At 35.9% G+C, this 11,770-nt stretch overlaps 1 protein-coding gene across 3 annotated transcripts; it reads right to left on the bottom strand.

Annotated features, from left to right (window-relative positions):
• Positions 1–5,982: 5,982 nt before the first annotated feature.
• LOC113317169 lies at positions 5,983–7,907 on the bottom strand. Of its 3 annotated transcripts, XM_026565294.1 has the most exons (5): positions 7,802–7,907; positions 6,905–7,535; positions 6,665–6,821; positions 6,467–6,471; positions 5,983–6,422 (listed from the first exon to the last, which is right to left on the bottom strand). In XM_026565294.1, exons 1-5 carry the CDS (start codon positions 7,840–7,842, stop codon positions 6,303–6,305), a joined length of 954 nt encoding a protein of 317 aa, XP_026421079.1. In that variant the 5' UTR covers positions 7,843–7,907; the 3' UTR covers positions 5,983–6,302. The 3 variants fall into 3 exon arrangements, with proteins under 3 accessions (XP_026421079.1, XP_026421078.1, XP_026421080.1); XM_026565293.1 differs by lacking the exon at positions 6,467–6,471 and having other exon boundaries at positions 5,983–6,451; XM_026565295.1 differs by lacking the exon at positions 6,467–6,471 and having other exon boundaries at positions 6,196–6,374.
• Between the last annotated feature and the right edge of the window lie 3,863 nt (positions 7,908–11,770).

Genomic DNA, 11,770 nt, shown 5'->3' with positions numbered 1-11,770 from the left:
TTCTTCCTAAAGATTCATGTAACCAAAATGTGTTAGATATAAACAGTTTATTATGAAATTAAGTAAATAGTTGATTAAACAGCAAAACAACAATATAGTAAACAGTTTATAGTTGATTAAAAATAATAAGTAGTACATAGTTGATTTGACATTAATAAAAATACCATAATAAAAGATGTTATGTTGCTTTTCTAAAAGTTTTAAAATACAAAATCTGTTTATATTTTAGGTACCAGGTTTTTTGAAATGGTCTCCATCTCAGCATCTTCATTATAGAATTTTTCTTTTTCAGCATCTTGTGTGGCACCAAGAGTTAAAGGATTCTCAACCACCATCTCCTTCTCTGCATCAACAACCATCTCAACAACTACTTGTTGTGGCTTTTCAGCCACTTGCTCTTCTGGTTGTTGTGGTTCTTCAGTTTGATGTTGTGGTATCTCAACAGCGGGTTGTTGCAGATTTTCAGCTTGCTGTTGTGGTCCACCAGCATCATCTTTAATTGCAGCAGCAGGTTGTGATAAATGCAGATTAAATGTGGGCACCACATATTCTTCTGCTTTCTTCTGAGTTTCTGGAAGAATGTCATCATCACCACCGGCCAAATCTGTGTTTGTTTTTTTAACAAGCATAATGTGTTTTACATACAAACAAGCAGGTAAATGATAAGAGAAGTTTATTAACTGATGCATAACAGGGACAGGAAGGAATTCAACGCACCTTGTTTATAGACAACACATTTCTTATTAGATTCTTCTTCTTCCTCTTCACTCTCGGATCTTTCGATTTGCTTCTTCTTCATCCTTTTCAGGTTTTTCGATTGTTTGGCTTCATGTCCTTTTCTTTTCTTCTGATGATCAACAGCTTGCCTCACTGAAACAGGCCAAATCATATTGAAACAAATCAATGACACCAATTAAACAATATATCACACAGAAGATACCACAAGCAAATCTTACCATCTTCGGCATCATTTGTATTATCATCCTCATTATCTGTATCATCACCCAATACTTCCTTTGGTGCAGCTTTCTTTGCTTTCTTTTTTCCCTTAGTAGCTTTTTCACGCCTAGGTGACCTAGGTGATACTTGAGGTGACACCTGATCTTTTAATCTCTGCGACTTCCTTGACGGGGTTGCTTCAGGATATTTTCAACACACAAATAAATAAGCTATTTAAGTTATGCAGTAACTTTGGTAAGCAGATGAAAGTTAAAATTTAAACAGATGAAAATTAAAAAGCAACACTTAAAAATAGGTGTTATGAAGTGTTTTTATTTTTTTGTAAGCATAACCTGTCATGCATCTGAATAACAAGTTACACACATTAATTTGATGCTGCATACCCTGTCATGCATCTGCAGAACAAGTTATGCAGATTTATGTTATGCAGAATCACACATGAGAACTAGTTATGCATACCAGAGCCTTTCTTACTCTTCTTCAGAGCATCTCCCTTTGCCTTGATCTGCATCTCCTTCAGTGTTTCGACACTATCAATTTCTTCTTGTTCACCTTCAACATCAGTAGGTAAAATCACATTGAGGAGAAAATGATAACTCAAAAAAAATTATGGGTATTCAGGATGAAACTCTCTCAAAAAAAATTATGGGTTTTCTTCAACATCATCGGCAATTACTGTAACAAAATTTAAGATTAAAAAAAAAATCAAAAAAAATAAAAATCAAACACTAGCAGATGAAGCTAATGATAAATCTCACCGGGTTTTTTCTGTTTCTTCGACTTCAAAAATTAAAATCGAAAATCAAATAAAATCAAATGTACCGAATGCATGCAAGAATAAGATCGATTAAACTAGTTTTAGTACCTAATTTCTTCTCTTTTGATTTCTGAAGACGTGTTTTTGTTGGTGTTTCATCCATTTTGGTTCTACTGAATTCTAGGGTTAAGGTTTTTTAGAGTTTGAAATTGATTTTTCGGGTTTGATCAACTTCAATCATCGGTTTTAGGGTTTGATCAACTTCAATCATCAATCATCCGTTACAGTGTTTATGGAGAAATAGGAATAGAAAAACGGATGAAGAAAAAATGAGAAGAAGAGAAATGAAATGGTTCCGACCGTTTTTGGGAGTAATAAAACTGCCCAGAACCGCTGAAGGGTAATTGAGGAATTCTGCACGTTTTTAATAATTTTAAATAATATTGGGTGCGACTATAGGGAAAAGTAATTGTGGGCTTGGCGGTAAGAAAAAAAAAATTATGGGCCTGCGCCTAATTTCCCCTATTTAAATAGTGGAGCCCAGAAATGACCCCTGCTAACTCCAACCGGGCTTAGCCCGCCTCCACGTGAGGAGCTGTTTTCATGTGGTTTTATCCCAAGGTTTGTTTAAAATTTTGTTCTTTGAAGAAAAGCAATTGTCTTCTTCCACCGTATCTTGTTTCTCTTATCAATAATCTTCTTACTCTGCTGTTTGTTTTCTTTCTTGCCTCAATTTCAATCCACTACGGATCCATTGGTACCTGAATCAGCCCACAATTTGTTTAGAACTTGAATTATAAAATACCCAAGATATAGTGTCGTTCCCAGAATCGGAAACCACTTTTAATCTTCTTCAAGCTCCATCGATGATCATCACCATCAATGGAAGACACCACTAGTTATTGAGGTATTTTTCTTTTGAATTTGATGAATTTATTTTGTTAAATCTTGATGTGGGTTTGTGTAAAAAAAAATACTTGTTTTAGAGGTTATTAAGGAAATTGGATAGAAAGTCAATTAGGGGAAATTTCCTTAGACAAGCTTCTCAAAATCATAATGGTGGTTGGGTGCTTGGGACATAAATTTTAATTTTTATCTGACAATTCTAAAATAAGCACCCCAAGCACATTGTTGATTTTGCTTAGCCTAACCCTTGCTATTTTGGAAGCATCATATCTCTATCGAATAATTTATGATGAATTTCTTAATCGATAATATGGCATGTTGTCACCTGCGCACTGCCGATGCAGTAGGAGTTGGTTTCAGGAAAGAATGTGGATAAACTAGAATGCCTGATTTCCATAAATCAGCTTTGGTCATACATTTTCTCAATAATCTTAGCTCATTTTGGTTTTGTAGTCTTATATATAGAGCTGTATAACTTATTCGGCTGAATATCGTCAAGCCAAGAATTTAGCTTGATCAAGATGAAAAGAGTGGAGGGGTCATTCCTTCACCAAGGCAAGTTGATGAATTTATTAACCTTGCTGGTTACCTGGTCCATCTAATGTTCTTCATTCTGGTAACCACCAACCCATATACTGGGACTAATAGGAAAAATGGTTTGGAGCTAATCGTGGAAAGGATGGATAGAGCTCTGGCCAACAATGGATGATTTGAGGTCTACCCTTTGTCTTTGGTTTACCATTTAACTACTTTTGGTAGGGACCATGCACCTATACGTACGGCTCACTAGTGCTAAAAACATCAATTCTTCTAGGAAGCCATTCAGATTCAACAAGTATCTGCTTAGAGGGATAAGAGTGGGGATGTTATTTATAATTAGTGGTCGAATGCTATACAAGGCTCTCATGCATCTAGACATTCTAAATCAAACAAGGAAAAGTGATGCACAATCTTATCAACAGAACCGTGTAAGGTCGATGTAAGATTCAAGATACACTGATACAGCTTTAGGTGTATGAAGGAAATCAAGGTGAACCTACCCCCGGCAGGATTTTGTTGAATACATCCATCACCTCTCTCTTTGTCATTTTGGTACTTAGGGAAGGTCTGCCAGTAATCCATGATCACTGCCTATTCCACGCATTCGGAAGTCGTATTTCACTAATTGAGTTACTCATAATGTGGAGACATTTGTTAGTTGGGGCAACCCAGATTCCAGAAACAAGCAAGACTTCTTCTATAATTGAATCATCAGAGGGAAATATATAATAGGAATAAAAAAGGTATAAAAAAGTATGGAGTTAATAGCAAAAGGGTGAAATGCTTTACATGAAACTGACAGAGTCATTGATTACACGTACAAACCCCATCCTTTATGCAGAGTAAGGGGAAAAAGGAAAAAAAACTTTTCTTTTCTTTTATACATCAAATTTGGGTTTTTATTAGGTTTTATCGGTGTTATATACTATCACTGTTTCTTAAACTTGTATATATCAGACTGCAAAGGTAAATTTTGAATTTGCCTCCCGGAGTGGATAATCCATACACCCACACAAGTACCTAGGACATGAAAAGCCATGCAAGTAACCCTAATGTTTTTTTTTTCTCTCTACCGCATATCATCGGGGGAAAACATGATCAAGTGAATGAGATATGAATTTCTGCCTCTGGGTCTTTTCTGATTACTCATTTTCACAGTGGAGCTCCTCTACTAGCAGAAGCTGGAGACATGGGTGATGCACAATATGAGTTGGGTCACCGGTTGAAGTTAGGTTCTTCTGTTGCTTTGATACAGTGACTATATTCCAACTTTTGATTCATTTTCATCGATTGTCATCCCCATGCAGCTTTACAGCCTAAATTTGCTGCTCTTGTGTGAATTAGAGAGAAGGCCACATAGTTTGTGAGGGAGCACATAGATTGTAAGGGAGCATGGGTATATTTGATTGTAATCTGTGTTGCACCTTTGAAATATAGGACAAAAAGAGCTGTCATCACGTCTAGAACTGCTAAGGTGTACTGCCCTTTAATCTATTTGTTTGTGCGGGAGTGCAAATAACCATCAACTGTTAGCATAACTCCTATAAGGTAAGGCGTTTTTCTCTTTGGAATTATGCAGATTTTAACCAAACACACTGTAGTATCAGTAGTTAATGTCGAGGACCTAGAACAATCATAAACATGGTAATGATGTCCACTCAGGTGAGAAATAGAAAGGCAACCATCATATATGCTGATTAACTTAACTTTCTAAAAAACCCATTAGAGAAAAGGCATTAGTGCTGAGTGCTGACATCTCTTATGTTGGGTGGGATACCAGTTGATTGCTGCCTACTTTGCCAACTAATCTCAATTTTGGATGCATCAATATATCTTGTCTTGGTAATTCATGAAGCACACTTGCTATTTGTAGTTTTCAAGTTGGTTTTGATTACTGGAATTTTGTTTGTACTTTCTGTGAGCTATGTCGTCATGCCGCATGATTTTCTCATCTTCTTTATGTGGTGGAATTGGAATCCAGCAATATGCAGGATTATTTTTGAGTCACGTACTCACGTTGATAAATGGTTGAAAATACTCCTAGATGCAAGCTCAATAATGCGATGTATATACTCTTTTGCATAGATTTCTAGATGGCATCCTGATTTATAAACCTGAGGAGATGGAACAGAAAGTTGTGGGTTATTCTTCATTTCTTTTTTTGTCTTTTATATTCTTTTATACTACATATAATACTGATCACATTAAAAGATAAAAATAATTAGTTTTTTTTTTTTTTTGAAATAAAAGGCTATATTAAAAGAAAAACTATTTACGGAAGATGTTCATAGACCCAAAGAGTGGAAGGATACTAGTTCATTGCAGTCGCTATATTATCCTCCCAATAACTTAAAACTTGCAATAATCAATAACAATTAGAAGTTGCCCTATCTTTGCACAATAAATAGATAATAATCTGCTTAATGAGATTAATCAATTCCTCTTTTTCCATGAAAATCTTCCAACCATGAATCAACATTGGAAATTCAGCTGGCATTACCCATGCTACCTGAACAGAATCCAGAAAATAAGGGAACCTCGTTCATAATTCATCCCCTATGTCGAAGTTGCAAAAATAAAACAAAACAACCTACAAGACCTCTCTACGCCTAGCCTTGTGAGTTATGACCGTATTCCAGTATTCCCCTTATAGTTGTACCTGATGCTGCAGATTCTCTAGAGTTGGAAGGTGGCATAAGAATAAGCCACAGCCACATAATTAGAGTAATAAGCTCCCTAAGCTAAATGAACAGAGAGCTTCCAATTTAAATTTAGAATGAGTCACCGAGCGACTCCCTGTATTAGCTATGCAATTCAGATTTAGCTAGATTAAGACTTTCAAAATGGGTTTCAATTGATTCATTTTCAAAAACTAAAACATCTGATTTCATTACAAAGACTGTAACTTTCATATATACACCCTAATCCACAAACTGGATTAGGGTTTATATACTCTAATCCACAAACTGAAACCAAGAGTTCAAAGAAACCTAAAAACTGAAAAATATACACCGATCTTTTCTCAATCTTCATCATCAGACTGATACCATCAACCTAGGCAAAATAGGAAGCCATTGAAAACATCACCACCATTGTGAACAGCTCCTTTCTGATCAGACACTTCCAAAATACTTAAACCCTAATCTGGATCACCTTCCCTCTTGACCGTGATCAGACACTTCCAAAATACTTGAACCTTAATCTGGATTACCTGCCCACTTGACCGCATTTGTCCCATTACACACGTAGTTAAACCTTGGAGGTAGTTGGACCACCAACCGCTTGATTCTGTAGAAACCGTTGAAATGCTTCATTAGAAAAGTACTGATGTGTGTTACTTAAACACTCTAAATCAATGCTCTTAAAGATTTTAAGTGTCAGACAGATATGACCCTAAATCAAAGTGTTCTCTTTGCTGCAACAAATGATTTATATACTAAAAACTGTTGTTCATTCAAAGATACATACACAACAATTAATAGTTGAACAACTAAAACATACCTGGGGGTGGATTCTGATGAGAGAAGACAGGCGGCTGATGAGGGTAGCCAATTTCAATCGATATCGGGGGGATATCAAGCTTGGTACTTCTGATGTTCAAATAATCAGAAAACTGCAGAACACGGCTTGCTTCACGCTCGCATTTCTCATCCAAGACCTGAAAAAAAAACCCCAATTGTTCTGTATTAAAAGTGAATATGTATATACTGCAACAAAGACAATACAAAAGAGGCTGCGCACCATATATTCTTCTCTTATTTCTTGGATGTACTTTTTCTTGTCTCTCTTTCTCCTCAGTAAGGTGTAGTCTTGAAGGTTCAAGGCAGAGGACCTCTTCCTTTGAGACTCTTCCTCATCTCGAAGGTTGAAGGCAGAGGACCTCTTCCTCTTCCTTTGAGGCTCTTCCTCTTCTTTCTTTTCGAAAAAAGGATAGCAGGACCTCTTTGTATCAAATATGTAGTCTTCAATTTCACCTCTGCATGTAAAGTCGCATACACACTCTTCCAACCACTCAACATGAGATTTAGAAATATAACCACGGACATCCAATATATCCCAAATGAGTAATTTCATTTGGAACAAATTCAAGAAAGCCAGTTTTTTCTTAAGAAAGGTTTCCTTGATAAGGTCATCAGAGTCGTGCCATTCGTAGGAGAGCTTTGAATCGAGTTCTTTAAGAGTCTTCAGAACAGCACTTAAAGAATCTTTGGTAGGACACCATTTTTTGTCAACCACTCCATTTAAAGCCTTGATGTAATCAGATAATACAGCACTTACAAATTTGAGATATGCATCAATAACCATCACTTTCAAGGTTGACCCAGTAGATCCCCACTTATTAATTACATGTTCCATTTCAAGTTGGGAACGCCTGAAAAAAGAAAAATAAATTTTGTCAATAATCTCAACCTCAAAAAGTAAAAGTTGGTATTTAAGACATGAAAACCTAATTCTGAATCAGTCATGCTAAACTTAGATAGTAGAAGACAGACTGACAAACTAATAGTCTTCATAACTATGTGTACCAATATATAATCAGGTTTCCTACATCACATTCAATTCCATGCTTAGATCCCCTTCATAAAAAAAAATGAATAAAAAAAAGGAATAAAAGTCCATGAAATAAATATGACATACCTGCCAGCTTTCTCTTCAAGTTCCGTAATTTTCTTATCCATATCTTCCTTTGATCACTCGCTGATAAAACTTCAATCCTTGAGAGAAGGAACCAGAGAACTCTGGCCTGGTCGGAGAAGGATATATATATATAGGAATGATAAGGTTACGTAGTATGTGGTTTTAGATCGACCACGTATACGTTATGCAGACACGTGGATTGGTAACAAAAATTGTTGATTAGGAATATTCTTTTTACAGTGGCATATACCAAATCATGTATCGCGATTCGTGAACAGAGAAAGCCAATCAATATTCACTCAATAATAATTAACTTTTTTTTAACACGCTCAGCTGGTCAATAATAATGTGGTGCTAGATTACATTGGGCTTTTCGCTTTTCTCTTTTATATAAGAGACATGGAACTCCTTGTTTAAACTATTCTAAAATTAATTAACTTCTATAAATACATAATTTCTAAAAATAAATAGTTACCTAAAACAATAATTGATAATAAAAATATAAATCCTAAGGATATCCTACATGAGGCCTGCCATTCCGACGAGAACTCATCTCAAATTAATATAAAGTACCGTGAGACCATCCGAAAATGCGTTCATTCGGCGATTTCACCTTAGTATTTCCATGATCTTCTTTTCCTTCACAATAACTCTTTTTACCACTCACTGTTATGGACCTCCTTTTGCTTTACCAGAACCTTGATTACTCTGGTTAGTGAGGAAAAATCAATACATGAGAAGAAATTTTACATGAATAAAAACCCAAGAAGGGGGAGTTCTACTAGAATTGTATACTATGTATGAAACTATAGTTTGTCGTAGTGCAATATGTGAATGAAAAGTATCAAAACAGAAACCTCTTGTGCAGGTGAGAAGGAGCTCCGCTGCTGTAATGAATCTTCACTGTACAGCAAAAATTGATGTTCAAAACCTAGAGACGCCTCACAAATGCTTAACATCTAGGTTACCTACCGAACTAAGGTAAGACAGAGAAAACACGTTCTACAAGTTGAGACAAAGAACATACTACTTGCCTTTCTTGACCCGCAACCCTGTACTTATGAACAAGAAGGCATTAGCTCATTGAGGTAGCTGGGAAACATTATATGAATCAGCTTCCCCCAGAGTTACAAATTCTGCAAGAGAAATTAAAAGCATTCGATACCATTAGAAAATTGGCCTTTCAAACAATCCTTTAGGCCTTTAGTCATATGTAGAATAGTAACTACATGCATTGTCATACATATTAAATCTTCCTGAAACATAACCTAGTACATTACCAGATATGCACTCCAAGTGCCATATACCTAGTTCATCAAAAATTGTGCCCAAGAAGCGGAAGCTGGAGTCTTAAACCTTGTAATCCACCTTTTGCTGACGACATAGGAAATCGCAACTTGGTTTGACCTTACAGTGCATCACTGGAAGGCCCTCCATGAACCTAGGACTCAACTTGAATTTGTCGCCAAATTTCATACAATTTAGAGATTGCTGCCACTAGAAAAACACTGAAAACTACCCAGACCTAAAAAAGATGGAATTACAAAAAAGATCAGGCATCCCTATAACTATTATGTTTAAGCACATCTAGTCAGTTCTAATGGTTTCCAATGATACAAGTAAATGTTGTGAGGCAGCCTAGTACATCAGAACTAAGAAAACCATAACCAAACACATAATGACCTATCCACACTCAGAAAAAAGGGGTAAACAATGAAAAATGAATAACACAACCGATGCGTTTCTTAGAAGTAAAGTGATAGAATAATGCAATTAAACAGAATGGATACCAAAATGATTATGCCCCTGCATCAACAACACAACGGAGCCTGAGAGATAATGAACACCAAAATGATTAGCGCAGGGCACAATGAAAGATGAATGGGGATGTGGATGTATATCGAAATTGAGCTTCAACACATAACTACATAAGACAAGGTGTTGATTTCTGGTATTTCCTCACTGAGAGACCAATAAGCTAGTACTTCAATTTAACCACTAACTGGTCGCTCTTAATTTATCTCATCTTTGTTTTCAAGTTTCACATCACAAGCCTACCAAAACCTCGGAAGAAATCACAACTGAACTCTGTCCTGTAGCTTAAGCTAAACACTCTAAGTCTAGGAATTCTCACTGAAGTTAACTCTACCTTTGCAGGCGTTGAGCATTCCACAAGTTTACCATATGTTCAATCAATCCGTTAAAGAAAGCAAACATATTTTGGGCAATATCATGCATTTGGGCAATAAATATTCAAATCTGAATACAAAACTAGCTGCATAACGTGAACCCAAGATCTGAATCTATAACAAGGATCATAAGCAGATGAGCTAAGTTCAAAAATCTAAACTTTCCTCTAAGAACCCACAAACCCTAGAAACCAGTGAAACAAAAGATTAAAAAAAATCTATCAAAATCCCTAGATCCGTAGTCATAAATAAATTTAAAATCGTGAATCAAATTAAACAACCTCATTCGATCTATAATTGTGAATCAAATCAAACATCCTCATTCGATCTATGCAAAAACAAGTTTTACCAGTTTATAATTATTGACCATCAATCATGAAAACAAAAACAAATCAGATAAATCTGACGAAAAAAAATCAGATGAAAAACAATCGAAGTTACCTTTTTTGGAAGATGTAGAACTAGAGAAAGGAGGAATTAAAGTCGATCGGCTGACCAGCGATGATGATAAAGAAAGTATAAAATCGCAAGAGTATGAGCAGGGGAGGAGGAGGAGGAGGAGAAGGAGGAGTCGTTTCTGGAATAGGAAAAAAAAAGAGAATGGGATGGAAGGATAGAAAACTAAAGTTATAACGTGTTACCTTGCACACGGTTGGTTCGCACGCCTGTTTTTGTCGCGAATTGTAACTGAGCCAAAAATTTCGCAACGCCTGACTGCAATTACAAATTTCGCAATTGCGTAAGAGCTGTTGCGAATTCTGGAGCAGTTGCAAAATCAGTTGCGAATTCGCAACTGCGTAAGAGCTGTTGCAAATTTTAGCTGCTATTCCGGGAATATGGTGTAGTGTATTTCAACCAATAAGAGGCGAGGGTTTCCTCACCATTCAACGTGGGGGATTTATTTTTCTAGGCCTTTAATTCTTTAGATAACAATATACGATTTTGATTTTATTTCAATGAATTTTTCGTTTCCAAAAGATACCTTAGGTTATCTTACATAGGTTACGTTAATTAGCGTGGTTAGGGTAAAGGATTTTTTTGGCAAAAAAGTTTGGAATATTGACTCGATGTCCAAATCGACCCAGTTAACGAGTCAACTACGATTTTCGCTCTCTTCAAATCACTTTTTGCTCTCCTTTTAAAAAAATCTTTCAATCAGTGGGTCTACTTCCTAGATTGGATCCGGTGAGAATTAAGTGTTTAGCCCTCTTCCAACTCCTTCTTACTCTTGTGTCCTTGGGCTTAGAGCCCATTTAAAAATTCTTTAACTCATTTTATTAAAATCAACAACCTAAAAACTCAATCTCATCTGTCACTCCAGAATAAAAGTAGCATTGGTGGAGCTTCCCCTCCCTCATATTGGTTGGTGATAACTGCGCGCTCTCATTGTCTTGGAGAAAAACCATTTCTATTTGTCGGATGAAATTTCGTGAAATATGGTGCGTTGATTTAATAATGTGCGGAGTAGATTGGGTGGGTTGTTGGCACACACTCGGCGAATGATCGTCATTATTTGATATGTCTAACCACTAGATAGCCAAGATCTTTGATTCGACTGCCTAAAATTATTACATATAATTACACCAAGTTTACATGATTTTTTAAAATCACGACCGTGTAATTTTTCTAAAAGTATAATATATTAATTACAGGTACTTATGATAAAAATCAAAAAATAAGAAAACTACATTAATTTCGACCATTTAATCCAAGAAATTTGAGGAAACATATAAAAAAAACATATTTATACTTTCTAATTCTTTTATAAGGTAAAAAATCT

Source organism: Papaver somniferum, chromosome 10, assembly GCF_003573695.1.
Source record: "Papaver somniferum cultivar HN1 chromosome 10, ASM357369v1, whole genome shotgun sequence".
NCBI lineage: Eukaryota > Viridiplantae > Streptophyta > Magnoliopsida > Ranunculales > Papaveraceae > Papaver > Papaver somniferum.
This window is presented reverse-complemented; position numbering and strand designations above follow the sequence as displayed.